Source organism: Lagopus muta, chromosome 22 (genome assembly GCF_023343835.1).
Source record: "Lagopus muta isolate bLagMut1 chromosome 22, bLagMut1 primary, whole genome shotgun sequence".
NCBI lineage: Eukaryota > Metazoa > Chordata > Aves > Galliformes > Phasianidae > Lagopus > Lagopus muta.
The window spans coordinates 1,558,140-1,580,053 of NC_064454.1; the positions used below are offsets into that span (position 1 = coordinate 1,558,140).

Genomic DNA, 21,914 nt, shown 5'->3' on the forward strand with positions numbered 1-21,914 from the left:
ATAACAGAAAGAACATCAGTCTGTATGTTTGAAAGCAGGAGCTGGACCTGCAAAAAAACACAAACAAAAAAAAAGCCCTGCTGTATGGCACATCCCTCATCAGCAAAGTGAGGGAAATAAGAGGAATCAATGAAAAATCAAAGTTGTGCCTTCTTTTTTTTGGTTATAAGCAGTTAAGGTAATACCAGATCTTTTCCATAAGAAACAAGGAGGCAAGGCAGGTGAGCACAGGTTAGGTATACTTGTTTGTAGTAAAGCAAAGAGAGATAGGTGATTCCAATGCACTGTGTGCATCTCAGTTCTTACTCATTTGCAGACTGTCAGGCAGACAGGACCTTAACTGACTTTGAATCTTGGGTGTGCCCAAGTGCACAGCTGCATTTCAAAATACACAGTGCCTGAAACCTGGCATTCAAGCCTGTCCACTCTATTACACTTACAGTTTGGCAAACACTGCTGTTACTGATTCAGAGCTCACCAAAAGAGGCTGTGCTTTCACAAGCCATGGAAATCCTCAAGAAAGGCCTAGCAAATTGTAGAATCCTGGCAGCAAGCTTTCATCCTACGGTGTGTTTCTTAGCCATTTGCATGCTATGTCCCACAGCTGTCAGGTGGCTGCTAAACAAGAAATGACCCTCCTTAATTTTGAAAGTGTGTCTCAGAATTGTCTGTGGTGTGCTGGAGAGCTGCAGGTGGGCTTTCCTATTGCATGCTGGTTGCTTCCCTCCACATCCTTTGCTCGCTGCTCATGCCTATGCCTCCCACAGGATGGAGCTGGTCTCTTGTGCCAGCTATCATGAACTCAGGAAAGCTCTGTAATGAGCATTTGTATGGCTAAGTGCTAAAGCAGTTGAAGTGACTGGTATTACTGATGTGAGGGGCAAAGCTATTTCTGATCCCTGCCGAAGTTATGTTTTGGAAGCAGGACTCAGTTCACAGCTTCTGAAAGAAGCATTAGAGATCAAAGGGAATGTTCCCATCCAAATTAAACAGAAATCCCTGAAAAGCTTTCTGAAAAGCAGTTCTGCATCTCAGCTTGGCCTTTGTGACCCCATGTGGCCAACTGAGGGCAACTTGCTGCGCTTTTACAGGTCCCATTCTCCAAAGTCAGTAACTATTCTCCTCGCATTACAGATGGAGAGATGAATCATGCTGAGACAGCTTACAGGAAGAGCTGTCCTGTGGAAATCCTCGGTTGCACAGTACCCAATGTTCACCAGGAGATCACACTCCTTTGCTGGAGCCGGGGGCTGCCGGTTCAGCTGGAAACCGCAGTGCTTCTGGATGACGTTTTCCCCTCCTCCCACTGAATCAGCCTTCTATTTACCCATTGGAATGCAAAGTAACAGGACACCCTGTGAGTTTTATCGCTCTCCCGATCTTTTGTATCGCTGTCTAAGTTGCCAGACCGGATTGGAAGTTTTAGCTGCAGACATATATGGGGTGGTTTCAGGGTTGTCTGGCAGGAATCTGGGTGGGAGGGAGCTGTTGGTGAAATTTGAATTTGGGAGTCACACTGAGAACAGAATCCTTGAGACGCTGCAGCAAGGAAAACCCTTTGTCACTGGCTCTGAATCTAACCCATCGCTGGTGTGCCCATGTGGATGGATGGTGCTTCTTTGTGGAGTTAGAATTACTGGGAACTGCCTCCACCAGAAGACGTTTCCCCTGCAGGCAGCCTGCCTTCGCTCCTTGTGTAAGCAGCTACCTTTTCCTCTTTTCACTGCATGGCATTTCCAGGGCTGGGAACTGATGTGAAAGAATTCTGTTCGGTCAGATGGTGTTTGCTCCTCCAGCAGCTAATCCCTGTCTCCTCTTGGACTCTCCTGGGGGTAGAGCTGGCTGTGGTTTAGCTCCTGGTACTTGTGTACAGTTGTAACAAAGACAGACTTGTTTCTCAAAGTTTCGGTTGTACCTAAAGCAAGTCATCTCCTTCTTCCTAGAGGTATTTTAAACCTCAGCTTTCTGCTCTCATGCTGCTGTTGTGGCCATACAGATACAAAGAGAGGAGGCTAGGTGGAAGAGGTGACAGCCTTTATTGAATGAACTGCTGTAAGTGGGCAGAAATGGAGGCTTTGTTTGTTGCTGACTGCTACCATTGCAAGTGAGTAATTTGCTTGATCTTTCTGCTTTAATTACATCTTTCTTAATAGTGGAGATGGACTTGCTGAGTTCAGCATCCTTCAGTCAGACCAGAGAGACACGTGGCATGTCTGCTAGTGCAAAAGCACGTGGCATATGCTTATTGAGAGTGGTGCTTTGATGTTTTGGGTCTGTACAGTGGTCAGAAGGAGCAGGCCATCACCTACCGTGGCAACTTAGCCATTATTGCAACACAGCCACTGTGCTTGGGCAGCAAAGAAAAGGGAATCCTGTCATTTAGGGCTCTGAACTGACTGCCTTCCAGCTATGTAATATTTTATATTCAGCAATGGATTGCTTTCTTGTTTTCCCAGCCATGATTGTATCTTCTTTTTCAAAGAGCCAACTGGGCTAATGAATTAGTTTGCAGAATGTCAGTGGCTTGAATGACAGGAAGCACTGAGCATTTGCAGCTCTGCGTGAGACCAGGAGCTGTGCATCTTTTCAAGAGACACCTTAGGTCTCAAAGAGTGAGACTGCCCTCATTAGCCACATCCCAGAGCACAGCATTTTCTTGGCACCTGCCTGGAGGAGACTAATTGATATGCAGAAGAGGAGGATAAATTTGCAGAAACAAAGAGCGGTAGTTCAGCTCAGAGTAGCTGCTTTGTACATACGCTGTTTTACTGGGGTATTAAATCAGATTGGAGCACCTGCAGTCAGCCAGGGAGGGAAAAGCTGTAAAACTGGAGTGCTGGGAAGGGCTGGGCATCGGGAGAGAGCTCAGAGCAGCTCCTGACATCAGCCAGCCACGTAATTTCAGCAGTCTGACTAACAAAGCCACCTTTTGAAGGGGAATACCTTAAATCTGAAAATAGTTCCTGCCCTGTGGTACTCAGCAAGCAAAGGGATTCTAGTGCCTGATAAGGGAGCTGGGAAAGCAATGGCAGAAGCACTTCTGCAGGAGCACAATAGTTAAGTTTTTCACCCGGAGAGAAAACAGCAGGATCAGAGAGCAGACATCATCTCTTTTTCCCCAGGGAGGCACCTGTGAAAGGGACAGGAAGCTTGCACTCCGCAGGAGACATTTTAGAGCAAGGGCAAACAAAGGTAACGCAGCACGCATCTCCCTGCGGCGCTGTGAATCAGCATGCAGCTTCTGTTACACCAAACCAGAGACGTGGCAGGTGTGTGTGTTCAGGTATGGAAAAAGTCAGTTTCAGGGCTGGAGGCAGTTGTTTTAAAAGGAGGACCAGTTCACACTCTGATTTTTGAGGGGTACGTTGTGTGGTGGCATAGGCTATGGCATGTAGCATGGAGAAGGGAAGAACTTTTTCAAGGAGGATGGTTTTGGTGTCTTTGATGCTGAACGTAGGAAACCTAGAAGTCAGTGTCATTGGAGTCATCTTCCCAAGAAGAGGAAAGCAGTGGGGTAAAACTGTGTTAGGAATGCAGATTTTGGTACTGAAAACTTTCTTTTAGATCTGCATTAGAACATCCTGAAAACGCAGATCTTTTCTTCTGATCTCTCCTTCTCATCCCTGGCAGTGCTGCTTAATATGAGGCTGTACAATCGCTGAGACACGTTGCCCAAATCTTGCAGTGTGGGATTTGGATATAGTGTGGTTTCTGCTGTGTTGTGTGTCATTGTGCATCTCTTTTCCTCTGGCTGGAGAATGATTAATTGAAGAGACCTTTAAAGGCCATCTGTGCTGCTACTTGAGGGATCTAAATGGTGTACAGGAGGGACAGAAAGGCTGTAGTGCTGTGTGAGGGATCAGGGTTGGGGTGTATGATGGACAGTGGTCCATGCTGCTGCCTGGGGGACCTGATTGGGGATGCTGGGTGGAGCTGTGTTACTATAGAAGGGATCTTTGTGGGGTGCATGTGGACAGAAGGGCTGTGCTGCTACCTCAGGAATGTGTGCGTGGGCTTCAGGGACGTGGGACAGAGGGGACAGCTGATGCTTGAAGGGTGTGAGTGCGAGTACAAGGGGTACAGAGGATCTGCATTGCCACTTCAGGGATCTGGGTGAGGGTTGTGGATGGACAGAGGAGCTTCTCTGCTTGAAGGAATCTGGGTAGGAGTGCTGGATGGACAGAAGGTCTGTGCTCTGCCCACGGGATCTGGGTTGGGTACATGGCAGGCACATGGCTTTGCTTCTACTTAAGGATGTGAGTGAAGGTCCTGGATGGACAGAGGGGCTGTGTTGTTACTTGGGGGATCTGGGTCGGGGTACGTGGTGGACAAGGAGACATGCTGCTGGTGGAAGTATCTGAACTGGGGTCCATCTGCTGGAGGCATCAGGGTTCCGGTACCAGATGCACAGAGGAACGGCTGCTGTTTCAGGGATCTGAACGGGATGGTTGGACTGGATGACCTTGATGGTCTTTTCCAACTGCGGCGATTCTGTGATTCTGCGACTGGGGGCACAGATAAGGACACGCTGTGCTCGGGCAGCTCCCCGGGGTTCCCACGGGACGGCTGTTGCCACCCTGCTGCCCGACGGGGAGCACACAAAGAGCGGGCAACCCCAGCCTCCGGCTTCACCCCAACCGCGACCCGCTCTGCTCCCGGGCCGCTTCCTGCTTCCCGTACCGCACCTGCCGGAGGGCCGGGCCGGGGGAGGAGCCGCGGAGCGCCGCGCCATGGCGGCCTGAGCCGGCGGCGCTGGGCATGGAGCGCGGCCCCGGGGCGCCCGGCGGCGGCATGAAGTACACGGCACGGCTCCAGGTGAGCGTGAGCCCCGACCGCGGGATGGGGGAACAGCGGAGGGCCGGAGATGCCCGCTGCTTCGTGATTCGCGGTGCTGAGGTTGAATGAGTGGCGGCCGATCGGGATTTCAGCTTGAATGCGCCGCGGTGCGGGGCTGGGTTCGGGGTGCCGAGCAGCGCTGCTCGCCCTAGAGAAGTGCTGTGAGGCTTTGCTCGTTAACCGGTGAGTTATCTGCGTGCTTAAGCCGCAGTCTTTGCTTTCTGGGGAAAGCGAAGGGTCGATCGGGAGCAGCTCTGCGCCCAGAGCTCTGTTCAGTACCGCGAAGCTGCTCCAAAGCGGCTTTGGACTGATGGCGAGCTGCGCGTTTTCTCGCTGCCTTGCTTGTTGGGAGCCCGGCGAGGGCTGCTGGTTGTCATCTGACGGCGGGTCGCTGGAGCGCTGAGGAGGAAGCTGGCCCACAGCAGGAGAAACTGGTCTCCCTGCTTCCAGCCCTGTGTGCAGCCCGGCACAGGGAGAGTCGTCTGCAGTGTTATGGGTGAGGTCCTGCGTCACCCTTGTGCCAAGTGCTGGTTGTCCTCCAGGAAAAAGGACGTTTGGGATCCTGACAGCCTGCTGCTGTGCTGGGATGGAGGTGATGGCCTCAGGTTGTGCCAGGGGAAGTGCGGGTTGGTATTAGGAACAACTTCTCCAGTGCGCTGCATAGGGGGTCACCGTGCCTGGGGGGGTTCAGAGCCGTGGGATGCGGCACTGAGGGATGCGGGCAGTGGGGGTGGGCTGAGCTCAGGGATCTGAGAAGTCTTTTCCAACCTGAAGGACCATACGGCAGCTGTGGGTTTCGTACGTCTTCATGTCGCAGCTGGATGCTCGAGCCACCTCTGCCACACTGCGGTTGAGCTGCCAGGGTCAGGGATGTGCCATGTCCCTCCCTGGGGTCTGAGCACAAGAACAGCTGATGTGCTCTGGGAGGTCTGTCCTTGCAGATGAACGCTTTGAGGAGTTTGTTTCTGGTCATTCAACTGCTGTTGGGCTCGGTGGACCTGGAAACATGGCGGTGCAGCAGATGGGAGTGTTTTGCAATGGCTGTGCTTCCTGCTCTGAGATTTACAGCCCGTGGGTGCAGTGCATGGGGAAGCTAATCCTTGTCCTTAGAAAGGTGCAGAGCTTTTCTCTCAGGCAGTGCCAGTGGCTGCTGGGTGAGCTGCTGCTTGGGCCAGTTCTGCTGCTCTTCTTGCCAAAGGCGCAGACGGATAAGGAAGGCACAGAGAGAGAGAGGCTGAAGTTGATCGAGAGTGCGGAGGACCTTTGCTCTGTAAACAAAAGATCACTGTAAAACTGTTGAGGGAACGGGGAGAGCGGTGTAGAGGGCCTGGCTGGGGAATGTATGGCACCAAATGTTCTCACCTTGCTCAGGGAGAGCACGCCATTTCCAGCCAAAGGCCATGCAGACACACCTTACAGAAGGTGTGCTGTGATATCTGGGCAATGAGCTCACACAGAGGAGAGAGCAGCTACTGCAGCGGCTGAGTAAGGGTGGATTTGCTGATACAAGGCTTTGCTTGGTCAAAGATTCTGGTATTTCCCCTGCTGTTGACCCCGAGTATCGAAATATCTTGGCCCAGGTCCACCTCAAGACTGGAAGAGCCAGTAAAGAGTGTGGGCGAAACGTGATGATGAGCTTAGGATGCTTCACCGAGGTCTGGAGCTGTTTGTTGTTGTTCAGACACTACTGTGCACCAGGCAAGTTCTAAATAAGCTACTTGCATCTGTGGCGTGCTTCCCTTCTGGGCCTTGGAAATCAGGGAGGAATTTCCAGGCTCACAGCTATATGTCAGGCCTCTGAGGCGACTTTAATTCTCACCTCTCCCCAGGGTTGACAGTCTTACATGAAAAAAACCTGCTGCAACAGAAACACAAATAGATGTGGTCACTCCTATGAGCTGTGTGTTGCATGACAGAGCTGTGCTGATAAGGCTGATGCCAAGCCTATGCTGTCCTGTGCAAACATTAACTTGGTTTCTTCTGTAATTAACCCAAGGGGATTCGGTTTCTCTGTGACTCAGGATGGTCACAAGATAATTGAATGCTATAAAGACCTGTGTTTGGAATTGGTGTGTGACAGGTATCTTTCCCTGTTAAACTTGCCCTCTCTGCCTGGAAGTTGGACAGACTGGAGGATTCTGTCCCTTATTCCCTTCTTGGTTCAGATGCCATCGTTTTACAGTGCAATTACCCTTCATAAGGAACTACTGGAGGAAAATAAAACACTGATAAAGTTTCAACAGTGCTTTACTGCCAATCCCGGGGCAACGCAGTGTGGACATGCCTTAGTGAAACTTAGCTCTCATGTTTGCCATTTCCACGTCGTTCTTATCAAGAATTTGCATGAAAATTATCCTTGTAAGTTTTCTTTCTGGAGCAGTACTGAGGTTTTCAGCAGGTGTTGGTGCAGCAGTTGGTCTCAGGTTGGTGTAGCTGCACTTGAGCTACGTGGGTGAAGTGAGTTGCAGGCTGTGCACATGCTCCCAGTAGCTTTTAGGGTATTTTTTGATGTGAAACAAGTTGTTTCCTCATGTGCCAGCGCCATAAAACTGCTTTTGTCTTTGAGTATCATCTGGAAAACTTTGGGTTTTGAAAGAACGATTTTCTGTGGTCTTTCTGCACAGCAGTGCACAAGCCTAATGCACGGTAAGCCCTTGGAAGGTCTGTGGGATCTGAACTGCCCCTGTGAAATGCCTGTTTCTCTTCCTCTGCCAGGCCCAAGGAATGCAGTTGGTGATGAAACACCGCTTGAGCAGCAACTTCCCTTTCTGCACCCCCATCAATCTCAGTCTTGAGAAAATAATTGTATTTTGAAGATCTGTAGTGAGAATAAGGTGTGGGATGTGATGGCGTCCTCGCTTCGCGAGGCTTTTGTACCCACTCCAGAAGGAGGAGCTTTGCTGCAGTGAAGCAGCTGGGTGTGATGCAGTGTGTGTTATTTGGAGGCAGGCAGTTTCCCTGTGCAACAGGGGGAGATCTGTGAGCCCACTCCACTCCTCCCCAAGGCCTGGCTGTCCCAGGCAGTGAGCCTGCCCTGCTGCCTGCAGCCAGAGCTGGCTGATGAGGTGGCTGATGGCTGCCATCCTTCTCGTTTCCAGTACTGCACGCTGCTCATGTGATAATTGTTATAGATTTTATTGAGCAGGTGTGGCTGGAAAAGGGGAGGTGAGAACTGCCTCTTGGATACACAGGCTGGGATCCGGAGAGTGTGATTACTTGGCAAGGGTCAGGTAATGGTCTGATGGCTCTCCTTCATCTCAGGCGACCTCCCCCAGGTCCTGTCTGACTTTGCACTGCATCTCTTGGCTGTGTGCATTGGTCAGGGAGCTGTAGTGCAGACCTGGAGCAGAGGGAAGGAAGGGGGCTGTGCAGAGCCACAGAGCTGCCAGCAGAGCTGGGTGATGCTGTTAGTCACAAACCTGCTGTTCGCTTCTGTGCGGATCTGTGCAGAGGAGATGGGGTTGGAATGTGGTAGCAGTCAAGGGAAGCAGTTGAATCCCATATCTGTGTTGTGCCGGGCGAACAAATTAACTGCTGGTGATAAGAGACAGGTGAAACTCATGGCCAAGAGCCCAGCAGTTGTGTGGGGCAGAGTCCAGTGAGGCAGACGTGGACACCAGGTCAGAGGACGTGCCTGGGAGGGGTGCAGAGCAAAGGGGGCTGTTGGTGTGTGGGCTGTGCTGGCACTGCCAGGCAAGCCTGAAACCAGCCAGTAAGGGTAATGAATCCCACATTGGCCAGCCCTCTGTAAACATCTTGCTGGGAAGAAGCACGTCCTGACCTTGCTGGGAGTCCCTGCTGCAGGAGAATCTCTGCTTTCCAGTAAATCATCTCCCATCCAGAGACTGCTGTGGCAGTTCCCACCCTCCCTCTGTGCCTGCTGCATTTCCTGCTAACAGAATTAGTCACTTCTGCATCTTCTGGTTTGTCCAGTCAGGCCGATTACGGTTGCTGTCTAAAAATAAATTACGTAGCTGTTCTGCTGAGGAGTGGGAAGGTTTGCTTACATACTGGATGTCATTGGGAGCCCGTCACTGGGGAGCTGCATGCAGGAGATCTCGGAGCACAGCATGCATCTCTGTGCACACTCCTCTCCTGATCCTCCTTGCAGTCTGTGCTCCAGGAGGAACTGAGGTGTGGGAGAAGTGAGGCACCCTCTGAAAACAGGCGCTGAGTGCAGGAGTCCCAGTCCTTGGTTTGTTTTGCTGAGAAATCAAGGCTTTGCAGAGATGAGAGGAGATGCTGAGGGTGGCACAGGATGCTGCAGTTCCCCACACTGCAGTCTGCCCAGCAGTCTGACCACTAAATGAACAGCTGAAGGCTCACCTGCTGCTTGGTTGAGGGCTTTTTGATCTTGTTTTTTTGGGGCAGTTTGGGCTGTTGCTTGCTCTTCCACATCAGGAAAAGACTCGGATTATTAAACGCTGACTTCCCGACTCTTCACCATCCCCAAAGGATATTTTGAGGAGGCCCGGGCACGTGCTGCTGTACAAGAAGCTCCTTCTTGTCACCTGGAGGCTTTTCAGAAGTAAGCTGCGGAGAAAGCATACTTCCCTCTGTGCCCTGGTGGCTGCAGCTCAGGGTGAGCTGCTCCTGAGTGCCTGTCCTGCCTCCTCAGCTGTGACACACATCTTTCTGGCCCTTTCACTCGCTTGGCACGTGTCTTTCCTCCCAGGACACTGCAGGCAGCAGCACCAGTTGGAAACCTCGGTGCCTACCAGAGAGCCCTGCAGCCAGCAAGGGCTGAGCGAGGAGGAGCAAGAGGAAGTAACTGAACCTGTGACTAACGCGGGCAGAATATCAAGGAAGGTTTTCTGCTAAGGTTTAGAGAAGTCGTTTCCTTGTGAGGGCTGAGAGAGTCGGACCTCGGATCGCTTTGTGCTGGCAAGTGTCTCTTGGGGAATCACGAACAAGGTGAGAGCAGGACATGCGTTCGCATCCTCTCTGATTTACATCTGAGATGCTGTTGTGGTGAAGGGAAAGTTTGGTCCGTGTGAGGGAAATGCACAGCAACAGTCAGCTAAAGGAGATTGGAAGAATGGTCATCTTTCTCTTGATTTTGCTGTGATCTTTTGGCTCTTTCTTGCTTTTGGTTCCATCTGGTTTCTGCCTGGCTGAGGGGCACTGAGCAGCAGTGGAGAGGAGCTGTTTTTCCCCTACAGGCAGAAGGGGCAGCAGCAAAGAGGATGTGCAGCACACTGAGTGTGGAGCAGTGGCTGAACTGTGCCGTTTGGACACAGATGTGTTTGGTACTAAGGTCAAATGGGTGCTTTCTGTGCTGAGTGTGGGCAGGACAGATTACTCAGAGGTTGGGACAGAGCTTTGTCTGAAATCTTCTGGCATGGTCTGGTACATTCCATGGTGCTTGGGGAATGCTTCAGATCCTTTGTATCGACAGGGGACTTGTCAGGAATCACTGGTGCTTGCCCAACCTGCAGTATGCAACAGGTTTTCAAAGCATCTTCATGCATGTCAGAGGAGGCTGGGAAACAATGGGGCTTGTGAGGGGTGAGCATGGGAGAGGATGAGACCTTAGAAGAGAGGGTAGGGACAGAAACCTCTTTATCTCTGGACACTGGGAAGCCCAGGAAAGCTGCTGCCAAGTGAACATCATTAAAGCCCTGGAGGTTGTTCTCTTGCCTTGGGCTCCTGCAGATGTTAGATGTGAATTAAATACTTTCCTTTTGCTGACAACAGCAGCGTTTTGGAAATCCTGGAGGCCAGGTCCTGGGAAGGGTTGGCTCTGCAAGCAGTGGGGAAGGGGAGATGCTGGTGAGGTTTGTGGTTGGGTTCTTCCCTTTATGTGTCCTTTACGTGAACTGTGATGGAAGACTCCCAAGCAGAAGATTTGGGGGATTTGTTTGCTTTGGGAACTGATGCTTTGAGTGTGCAAAGATGGTGCATCAGGCACAGAATCTTGATTTGATGGAAGAGTTTCTTGATGTGAGGCGTATACTTGCAGTCAAGTTCTCTTTGTGTGTTTTCTCTTACAAAGTTTTGCATTTTCAAGTTCTGTGTGATGGTGGAAGCTAAGCCAGCAGCAGAGCAGTCGCAGTGGGATGATCCTTGTGGCCTTCTGAGCCTTTTCTTTCTGCTGGCAGTGGCTGGATGTTGATGACAGAAACAGTCTGACACCTCAGAGATGATGCGGTTCATTTTGATTTCTTTTTGCCAGTAATAAATAGCACAATTGAATGAGGGCTTCCTACCCCATGCTGTCGTTTTTCCTGAGTTGTTGGAGTTTGTGACATTTGTCTTTGAGCAGTTGGTGACGTTTCTGAGCTCTGACACTGAGAGGGCAAGCAGTGTCTGACCCAGCATCCAGCTGGCTGGAATGTTACCCCCTTCCAGAGCACAGCAATGCGTTTGAAAGCGGCAGATTTGTGCTGGTCAGCATTTTGGGTTGTTGTGTCCTTGCTGTCAGCCAGAGCTGGAGGAGAGGACATGCTGAGCTTCCTCTGTGCACAGCTAGAGCTGCCCTCAGCTGCATGAGCTGTGCCCATGCTGGGGGCACGAGGCAAGCCCTCCCTTCAGAGGACATCTCCAAATTCCTGGTGCGTGCCCTGGCTCTCAGCTACGCCCTCCAGCTTTCATAAGGAGAGCTGAAGTCATCCCTCCTCCTCTCCGTGCACTGAGTGGGCACACATAGGGCGAGCTTGTCTCATCAGCATGGGGATGGGAGGTGGGTTTTCTCTCTCCAGTTTGCCCCAGCTGGAGGATGGAATGCACTGCTCTGATTCCCTCGCTGGGTGAAGCCTGGGCAGCTGCAGGTATGTGGGCAGGGCGAGGAGCTGGGGCAAGAAAGTGAAACTGCAGGCAGCAGGGGCTCACTGACACTGGTTCCTGGCCGTGCTTTCATCCTGTGCGTGCAGAGCTGATGCAGGGCTGCGTGCTGTGACAGAGCCCTTCCCCTCGGTGGCCCAGCCCAGCGCAGGGCGGTGATGGCTGAGTACTGCTGATGCCATTCTTCACTCCTGGGTGAGACCTGCTGATATCTGCCAGCACGTTTTGTCCTGAGAGGCGGGCTGGCTGCTGGCGAGGGGGGAGGGTTGTTTGGTGTTCATCCTTGTGTTTTATTGCTTCTCTAAGGCGTTTGTTCTGAGTGAGAAGGAATGTAGGAGTGTTGTGTTGGCCCAGCAAACGCACGGCGTGGTGTGAACGTTCAGGGAGGAAGTAGTTTGCCTTCTGTTTCGAGCACACAGCGCTGCTGTGTCCTGTGGGGTGGCACACCTGTCTCATAGCAGGTGTTGTGGTGATTTTCTGTCTGCTTTTTCCACTCGCCCTGAGGTTCTGGGTTGGTGACCTGCCACAGCCTTGGGTGCCCCAGCATTTGCTCCAACTGATCAGCTTGGGTTAGGCCCAGAAGGAAGCACCCACTTCCTTTTGGGGTGTGAGGAGGAGGCACATGTTAGCGCTGCTGTCTGCGCAGGATCCTGCTTGGGGGTGGCTGTGGGGCTGCCGGCACTGAGGTGTGTGTTGGGCTCTCAGTGATGCCCGAAGGCTCTGCTCTGTGTCTGTAGGTGCCTGACTGCCTTGCAGTGTTGGATCTCTCCAAACCAAACCTGGGGAATGACGTTTCCATTGCCCTGCCCTCTCTTCCCATACAGGACATGAACAACCTGGAGGAAGGGGTGGAGTTCCTCCCTGCCATGAACTCCAAGAAGATGGAGAAGCGTGGCCCGAAGCGAAGGGTAGTTGTGGCCATTCTGATCATTGCTTTTCTGCTCATCTCCCTTGTCACTGGCCTCCTGGTTTGGCACTTCAAATGTGAGTGTGATGTTAAGCTAACGTGGGGTGGTGGCATGCGCTGGGAACATAACCCTGCTGTTGTGGATTTGGAAGAGCTTCATTACCAAGTGTTGCTCACCTGTGACCTTCCTACAAAGTGCAGTAGCAGCCAGAGGCTCCAGAAGGCAGAGAGCCCTTTTCTCCCCCATCACTGGAGATCAGCTGTGCCACAGTCCCTGCCCTGACTGCCTTTCCCTGTGAAATGTTGCCTTCCAGACAGGAACGCGCCTGTGCGGAAAGTCTTCAACGGCCACCTGCGAGTTCTGAACTGGGAATTCATCGATGCCTATGAGGACTCCAGTTCTCCAGACTTCATCATGCTGGCTAAGAAGGTGAAGAGCACGGTAAGCATTTTCTTGGATCCCTACTGCTGAGTTTTTGTTTCTGTTCTGTGGCCATAGAGATCCTACTTGGAGCTTGGAGCTTTCTCACTTCTCTCAACTCTTCCTGCTCATCACGAGTCGTGTGACTCACTTTTAAATGGATCTTGGTATCACAGCTCCAGCCCGTTGCCACGCTGTCTCCCTGCCCTGTGGCCCAGTGTGCCATGTGGGGTTGCCTAGGCAAATCCCAGGGCTGGCAGGTTACCCAGGTCTGGCATGTAGGGTCAGAGAGGAAAAGCAGCTCTACAGCTGAGCAAGCTTGGGGGCTGGGGCTGAGGCAGGAGCTGGCTGCAGGAATCTGGACACTTGTCTCCTTCTTTCAGCTCTTCTTCTTCCACTCTTTGGCTCCTGCAGATTCCTGCACTCCTGGGATGCTGGGTATGTGTCCTGATTTTCCTCCAGAGGCTTGAAGCTCTGTCTGTCATTGTCCTTTCTGCTCCCCTTACTTTAAGATGTGCTGATCATTCTTCTTTAAACTCCTTTTAGGTAGAGGATATCTACAGGAGTCATCCAGATATTGGTCCTTACCATAAGGAGACAGTAATCACTGCGTTCAGGTGAGTGTTAGGAGATGCTATCTGAGCCGAGATTGGGAGTATAGGAAAGCAGTTCTGGGGTGTCACGTTGGCCATAAGACCCTCTTTGCTGGGCTGCTGTTGATGGAGGCACCTCAGTAGTCACCCCAAGTGAGGTGGTAAAGGTTGGACAGTGAAAAGCAACCTCACAAGCATTGTGCTGAGCCAGAATATTGCTTTCTCCAATCTGTCTCATCGTGTGCTGAGGGAAATGTCTTGGGAGAATTGGATATGGTGCAGTAAGCCCTATAAGACACAGCAGCTGGTGTCTGGCAGCCTGGAAAGGGTCTTCACGGACTGACTGGGGCCTTTGCTGGACTTCAGTTTGCTCAGCTTGTTATTGAGGCTGTCCCTTTCCTGTGGTCATCCTCCAACAACAGCTTATCATTTGACTGGCCCCCTCTCTTTTGATACGTCAGCCCTCCCATGTGTGTCCTTGCTGTCCTTGCCCTCACCCCATAATCACCCTCCCTCACAGCGAAGGCAGTGTCATTGCCTACTACATGTCAGAGTTCGTCGTCCCCAAGTACTGCGAGGAGAAGCTTGACCACGCCATGGCAGACAGGCAGAATTTGGTGCAGAGGCTGAACCCACGGCTGCGAAACCCCATGCTGAGGGTGGAGTCAGTCATTGCTTTCCGTGAGTGCTGTGTTACTGTGTGGGACTGGGGAGGAAGGGAGGCTCTGGTGTTTCACTGGAGCCCTTAGCTGCCAGTTGTACCCCTGCTTCGGGTGCCCTTGGCTGCAGGGGCTGCTTGCAGGGTAAGCACGAGCCACAGCAGTGCAAACCCTAGCGACCTCTTCAGCTTTGTGTGAAGAGACTTTTCACAGCTCAAAGGGTGACAGCACCTCTATTTCTTCCTGCAGCTGCCGACCCCAGCATCGCTCAGAGTCCTCGGGACAGTAAGTACAGTTCTTCTTCAGTCTCAGTGTAATAGCCTCTGTGCATCCCCAGGTGTCTGCAGGGTGACAGTTTCCCTTTTGGGGTGAGGAATGGCCTGAGGGGAGGGGCTTTGCCTGAGGCAGATCTCCATGTGCTGCTTGGAGCCGGTTTGGGGTTGGCCACACTTGCTGTTATCCAGCAGTGGTGGGTGGCCTGGTCTGTCCTTTGCAGTGCCTTTCTGCAGGAAGGCAAAACTCCAACACATCTGCTGTCCTCTGTATACCCTGCACCCACAAGAAAGGTCTCTCCTCCTCCTCATTTGCCCTAATAACTCTTTGCTGTTCTCCTGGGCAGATAGTTGCCTTTTCACCCTCCACGCCAAGGAAGGGGAGATCACCAGTTTCACCACGCCGGGGTTCCCCCACAGCCCGTACCCCAACAATGCACGCTGCTACTGGACACTGAGGGCAGATGCCAACTCCATCATCAGCCTGACCTTCAAGACACTGGACTTGGAGCAGTGCACAGACAGCGGTGACTACATCAAGGTGTATAACTCTCTGAGCCCTGTGGAGCCCCATGCTTTGGTGAGGTGAGTGTTCCCAGGGTTTGGTGTTCCTTCTCCATAGGGTGGGGAGAGGGGTTCGTGTTGGCTCTGTGTTGGCTCTGTATGTGGCACTGAGTTCCTTGTGGGAGCTGACAGGCTGATCCTGAGCTGCACAGAAGTCCTGGTGGTGGAGCTCTTGTCCCTGCTCAGAGCTGATCTGTGCTACTTGAGGCTCACTGTGCAGCTGCCTCACAGATTCTGTTCCTTCCTTTGTAGGCTCTGTGGGAACTATGCTCCTTCGTACAACCTGACCTTCCTGTCCTCCCAGAACGTTATGCTCGTCACGTTGATTACCAACAAGGAGGGGAGATTCCCTGGCTTCAAGGCTGAATTCTTCCAGCTCCCAAAGATGAAAGGTAAGCATAGACCTTGGTCCAGTTTTCCCCTCCTCTCCCTACCACCAGCAGCTGAAAAGGGGAGTGCACCTGTGGCTGTGGTCAGTTTGCCAGGCATTTTTCCAGGGCTGGGAGATGTGGAGGCAAGGTCCCATCTTAGCTCTTTGAGCTTGTCTTGCTTGCAGCTCTTGGCTGCTGTGATGATGTCCCCTGAGGAGGGGAAAATAAGAATTAGGACTGGCATGCAGATGGGTGTATGCAGGAAGTTGGTTTCCTGAGTGCTTTTGAAGCCTTGGAGCAGGAGCTGCTTTCTGCCAGAGATTAACTTCAATGTGTTAAGGACTGGTGCATTTCTCTCCTTTCCTGCCTCAGCCACTTATGTCTTGGGAAAGCCACATCTCTTTGAATCTCTAATCTGCTTTCATCTTCCTGCTTCTCTTCCAGCGTGTGGTGGGACTCTAAGAGGAGAGAGTGGCACTTTCACCACTCCCTATTACCCAGCTCACTACCCACCAGCCACGGACTGTGTCTGGAACATAGAGGTAAGACACATTCTCCTCTTAACCTTAAATATTGTGTCAAATAAACCTGCCTATATGGGACAGAGTGCAAGTGAGTTTACAGAAGGCACTGCCTAGAGGCTTAGAGTCTGAGATGGCTAGAAGAGGTTTTAGGACTAATGTCAAAGGCAGAAGAGGCTGAGGGAAGTCTGGACCTTGTGTGACACTTATTGTAGCCCCCAGTAGCTGTAGCTTTGCACAGTGCACTTGATCTGGGCTTGGGGACAGAGCTGTCTCTTGCTGGTAAAACTGCTGGCAGGGTCTGTCTTTTGCCCTGGGGGAGTGGACACAGTTGACAAAGGTCTGGCCTCAGCCTTCTTCTGTGTGCTGCTTTAATGTGAGATCCTAGGGTCAGCAAGCCAAGTGGCTGTCTGAATGACAAGGTGAGCAGTAGTGGCTTTTTGGGAAGGTTTTTCTTTTTCTGCTTGACTTCTTTCCTTTCTCAGTTATCTCTCCTTATCTCAAACGTTTTCCCATGTAACTCATTCCCTTATCTATTGCTTCAGAAAAGCAGCATGCCTCTGACTCTTTCCTTTTCAGGTTCCCTCTAAAAAGAACGTGAAGGTGCGTTTCAATATGTTCTTTGTGCTGGAGCCCGGGGTCCCAGTCAGCTCCTGCACCAAGGACTACGTGCAGATCAACAACACGAGGTAGGTTTTGGGCAGCCTGTCTGACTGTGGCTCTGGCCCTTCAAGTAAGGAGGGGCTGTGTTCAGTTCTATGGCATTCTGTGCTTTCCTTAAACCTGCTGTGGAAGCAAGGTGCTGTGCAATTTGGGCTGAGGCAAGGTAGTGCTCGGGTCTGACCTCATAGCTCAATGGCCAGTGGTGAAAACAGATCCACACTCCCTGTTCTGAACATCAGACAAAGGGTTTGTTGCATGCTGCAGCTGAAAAGAACCCAAAGATGGGCTGTGGAGCATCACATTCCATGCATTTTGTGCAGAAAGGCAGGTCCATGAGGAAACAGCTGGTGTGATTTTGCTTGGATGAGTATTTCTCTATTGTTAGGCTGACTGCATCCCCTTCTCTGATGCATTTACTTTTAAATTTACTGTTAACTCTTACACAACCTAATGGAAGCTGGACTAAAAACACAGTGTGGGACTGCATAGGGGAAGCAAGCAGTGTTGTTTCACAACATTTTGGGCAAGGGGGCTGACCCTTTGAGGAGAGAGGGTTTCAAAATCAGAATCTGTATCTCTGGTCCTGTGTAGCTCCTGTTGTTCTTCCTTGTGAAGCAATTTCCTACTGATCCATCATGGGAAGGGATCCTGGGGCTTTAGAGGCTGCCCTGGATGGATTTGAGATCAGAGAGACAGTGATCAGCTTCAAATCAGGGATCTGGGTGAACTTGTGCCTGATTGTCAGCAAGGCCACTGTTTGGTGTTGCTTGCAGCTGGCTCCAACCTTCTGCCAGCTACAACAAAATCCAGCACTTGTGTGCAGGCCCTGAGATCCAGCAACTCGTGCTCAATTCTGACCTGCTCTGTTTTCTGCTGTGTGCCCACCTGAAGTGACCCTTTGTGGCGATGGGGAAATCAGGGGTGTAAGAAGGGCTCCTCAGTGTTGATCTGTCGCACTCCCTTGGTGTTCATTTTCTCATTTACCCATCAGGTACTGCGGGGAACGTTCCCAGTTTGTGGTGGCCAGCAGCACCAACAAGATAGCAGTGCATTTCCACTCAGACCGTTCCTACACAGACACTGGTTTCTCTGCAGAATACCTGTCCTACGACTCCAGCGACCGTGAGTTGAAGCCTGGAGGTGGTGGGTGGGAACTGGAGGTGTTCTGCAGGATAAGTGACCGGGGGCTCTCCCTGTTCTACACTTCTTCTGTCTTCCTGTAAATCAGGAAGCATGCTTTTCTGGGGATAGGAGCACGTCTTGTTTTCCTGCTGATCTCCTTGTAGTCCTCTGTTCTGAGGGAAAGCTGTTTTTTACGTTGGATGCTGCAAGGAGGAAGCTCAGAGCATTGGGAATTACCACAGGGGGGGCAGCTGCAGGGCTCACGTGTTGTTTTGCTTCTCCTCCCTCCCAGCCTGCCCTGGCAAGTTTGCCTGCAACACCGGGCGCTGCATTGAGAAAAGCATGCGCTGCGACGGCTGGTTGGACTGCGTGGATGGCAGTGATGAGCGGTCCTGCAGTAAGTGCCCTGCCTGCCTGAGGGTGCCGTGCTGGGTTTGTTCTGGCAGTGAGCCTCAGTTCAGTTACAGAACTGGGCAGGAGTTGCAGAGTACATGTGGAAAACCCGTGTGATGCATGGATGTTGTTCCTGTATGCAGGAGTTTCTCCTCTTGCATTCACAGCGCTATCTAATATGTGTTATTGTTCCTGTTGTTTGAAGTTAATTAGAGAGAAGGGGATTCCTTGGTTTGGGATCTTGTCCTGAGGCGTGGGGCTGTTTTCTGAAGGAGAAATGTGCTGCTGGCACATGCTGTTTTCTGGTGTGCTTGTTTCTGTGTGCTTGAGTTCCCACTTGGGAACCACCCAGGTTTTCCTGTGGTGCCTCGCATGTTGCTGGTGACCCCATGGGTAAATTGCAGATCTCTCCCCTGATTTCTCTCTGTTCCTTCTCAGCCTGTACCGACCAGCAGTTCAGGTGCCAGAATGGCTGGTGCAAGCCCAAATTCTGGCTCTGTGACAACGTGAACGACTGCGGTGACAACAGTGATGAGTTGCAATGCAGTGAGTAACTTGTGCTGTGGGCAGGATGGGCTGAGGGCTTGAAAAAGGTGAAGGGGTGAAAATGGTGGAAGCACCGGTGTTTGTAGCTGCAGAGGTTTTACTTATGTTGAAGGAGAGGGAGATGGATGCAGCCATGCAGATTTTCTGGGACCGTGTGTGCTTTGCTGTTTCTGAGGAGCTGCTCTCTCCTCAGGTTGTGCAAACGACAGCTTCAAGTGCAGCAATGGGAAGTGCATCCTCAGCACACTGAAGTGTGATGGCAAGGACGACTGCGGAGATGGGAGCGACGAGGGCACCTGCAGCAAAGGCAAGGATGGGCTGTGGTGGGGACCTCCCTTGAAATGCAGCCTCTTATGGATGTTCTTGTGGCTGGGCAGCCTGGAGAGCATTTCTGCCTGCAGTGGCAATGTCCTGGGGTGGGCAGAAGTGGGGAGGGGCTCCTGATCAGCACAATTTCCCCAGTGCTGGGACTAACCCTTCTCCTTTGACCTTCCTGCAGCATCCCAGTCAACAGTTGCCTGCAAAGATTACACATACAAGTGCCGCAATGGACTCTGCATCAGCAAGCAGAACCCAGAGTGTGATGGGCAGAATGACTGCGAAGACAATTCTGATGAGGACAACTGCAGTGAGTACCCAGCAAAGGGAATACGTGGGGTTCTGGGCTGGGCCACTTAAACCAATGTGTAGTAAAGAGAACCCCTGGGTAACAGCTTGGATCTGGAAACAGCTCTGTTCTTTAGTAGTGCACCGAGTGCCTGCATTGTCCAAGATGTTTCCAGAGGGTTTACAAAGAGAATGCAGGCGTTTGTCTGCATGTTTACTGATTTGGCCAGTGAGTGTAGCAGATTTGTTTTTATGCTGATGGCTGATAGCGTCAGCCATCCCTGGTGTAGGAGGGAGCACTTGTGCTGTTCTGGGCAAAGGAAAAGAGGGTGGTGGGAGTATCTAAGTGTCTCTTCTCCTTCCTCATCCCAGACTGCGGGACCCGCTCCTACGTTAGGAAATCAAGGATCGTTGGTGGGCAGAACTCAGATGTGGGAGAGTGGCCATGGCAGGTCAGCCTCCATGCCAAGAGCCAGGGCCACGTCTGCGGAGCCTCGCTCGTCTCGGAGAGCTGGCTGGTGTCAGCAGCACATTGCTTCCTGCAGATTCAAGGCATCAGGTAGGTGGGAGCTTCTGCCAGGGACACTTTGTGCAACAGATCTGAGGGCTACCTGGTTTAGCACTGTCACAGACGGATGGATTTGGGGGAGAATCTTGTAGTGAAGTGGAAGCAGACAGTTGGAGTACACTGTTTACTTGTTGAGGTGTCACATGAGTTCCACTTTGTGTTTGCAGGCACTGCAGTGACTGATAGATGGTGGGATTTGGGCTGACAGGTCACCCAAAGTGGCACTTCCCTTTTCAGCCACTTGCTTCTCTGAATAAGCAGAAAGATTTGTAGGTTTTGAAGACAGCAGGCACAGTTTGTGAGCTGGGATGTCTGCTGGCTCTGCACAGCAGGACCTCACTCCTGTACTCTGTGACTCCTGCAGGTACTCAGATGCCAGCCTGTGGACAGCCTACCTGGGCCTGACCAACCAGAGCAAACGCAACGATGCCAACGTGCAAATGAGGCAAATCAAGCGCATCATCTCCCACCCCTACTTCAATGACTACACCTACGACTACGATATTGCTGTCCTGGAGCTGCAGAGCCCTGTCACCTTCTCCTCTGTCGTCCAGCCCATCTGCCTGCCCGATTCCACGCACAACTTCCCCGTGGGCAAGGACCTGTGGGTGACCGGATGGGGAGCGACTGTGGAAGGAGGTGAGCACTGAGGTGACTTCGTTTGCTGGGAGACCAGAATCAGATGTGATTCTCTTGGGAGTGCACACAGTTGAGGTCTCAGAGCTCAAGGGAAAAATGCACTGGGAAAAGACAGTTGTTGCAGTGGGGACTTAGCTGATAATTAATTGGTCACTTGTTAGGAGCCGGAGGCACGAATGAAGCGTACAGGTATGAGACTGTACAGGGGTGGGGGCTGCTGCTAAATGGACTCTGTGCTTACGCTGCTTCTGGTCCTTGCAGGCAGTGGATCCACCATCTTGCAGAAGGCAGAAATCCGGGTTATCAATCAGACTATCTGCAACCAGCTGCTGACCGACCAGCTGACGCAGCGCATGATGTGTGTGGGGGTCCTGACGGGCGGCGTGGACGCGTGCCAGGTAGGCGAGCGCTCCGCTGCACTGCTGATAGCAGGGCCAGCTCTTTGCTCAGCACTTTTTATTCTGGCACACTGACTCGCATTTCCACACTCAATAATACGCTGCACGTCTATGTGGACCCTTCTGGGTTCGCACGGACAAACTAGAATGCATGGCAGCAGCAAATTGTGTTTATTGATGCTGTGGTCTCATAAATGGATCACCGGGTCGGACAGCAGTGCAGCTGCACTCAATTATTGAGGGCCTTGGTGGCCCCTTATTTAGATTTGTTCAGCTGGTTTTATTCTGGCGTTCTTGATTCGGGGGGCTGGTTTTGTACATTGGATCGAACAGGAAATTGTAGGACTCGAATTAATCAAATTATTTCATCCCAATTTTATGATTTTTATGATTTACTTTAAAAACTTTTTTTTTTTTTAAATGTTTTTGTATTTACAGTATGTTTTTTTTTTTGTGCAGGGAGACTCAGGAGGGCCCCTGGTCAGCGTGGAGGACAGCGGGCGGATGTTCCTGGCTGGCGTTGTGAGCTGGGGTGATGGCTGTGCACAGAGAAACAAGCCTGGAGTCTACAGCCGGCTGACAGCCCTGCGGACGTGGGTCAAGGAGCAGACGGGGCTCTAGGGGCTCTGTGCACAACCCCCAGCCACAGCCACCTCCTGCACAGCACCGCCTGGGCACAACGCAGGGCTGTGAGGCACTGCCTGAGGAGCTGCCTCCAGTGTGAGCCTCTACCTCACCGCCTCTGAGACTCCCAACCCTGGGCTGCAGGGTGAGCGCAGCCCTCAGTACTTCGTCCTCCCAAAGCCACGTCTCCACCTCTTGATTTCTCTCTGATGGGGAAGCGAAGGCGGTTCCCACCCCAACCCTGAATGAACAGTCAGGGAACAGAGAATTACAGAAATTTCAACTTTATTAAAAAAAAAAAAAAAAAAAATTAAAAAAAAAAAAAAAAAGAAAAAAACACACAGTGTTTTTAGAAGCAAGCTTCCTGGGAGAGGTTCAAAACAGTCTCTCATCATCATCTATTTCATCTCATTCATTTATCTCATTAA

At 51.7% G+C, this 21,914-nt stretch overlaps 1 protein-coding gene across 5 annotated transcripts; it reads left to right on the top strand.

Moving 5' to 3' along the window:
- Nucleotides 1-1,335: 1,335 nt before the first annotated feature.
- On the top strand, nucleotides 1,336-21,821 carry ST14 (ST14 transmembrane serine protease matriptase). 5 transcript variants are annotated; one of them, XM_048968218.1, is made up of 19 exons: nucleotides 1,336-1,357; nucleotides 12,444-12,603; nucleotides 12,841-12,968; nucleotides 13,494-13,564; nucleotides 14,061-14,221; nucleotides 14,449-14,484; nucleotides 14,819-15,056; nucleotides 15,288-15,427; nucleotides 15,851-15,948; nucleotides 16,507-16,616; nucleotides 17,582-17,712; nucleotides 18,005-18,109; nucleotides 18,544-18,651; nucleotides 18,845-18,958; nucleotides 19,151-19,279; nucleotides 19,630-19,816; nucleotides 20,190-20,464; nucleotides 20,726-20,862; nucleotides 21,322-21,821. In XM_048968218.1, the coding sequence occupies exons 2-19, from the start codon at nucleotides 12,447-12,449 to the stop codon at nucleotides 21,481-21,483; spliced, it is 2,487 nt and encodes an 828-aa protein (XP_048824175.1). In that variant the 5' UTR covers nucleotides 1,336-1,357; nucleotides 12,444-12,446; the 3' UTR covers nucleotides 21,484-21,821. The 5 variants fall into 5 exon arrangements, with proteins under 5 accessions (XP_048824175.1, XP_048824178.1, XP_048824174.1 ...); XM_048968221.1 differs by lacking the exon at nucleotides 1,336-1,357 and adding an exon at nucleotides 2,086-2,104; XM_048968217.1 differs by lacking the exon at nucleotides 1,336-1,357 and adding an exon at nucleotides 4,708-4,815.
- Nucleotides 21,822-21,914: the final 93 nt, after the last annotated feature.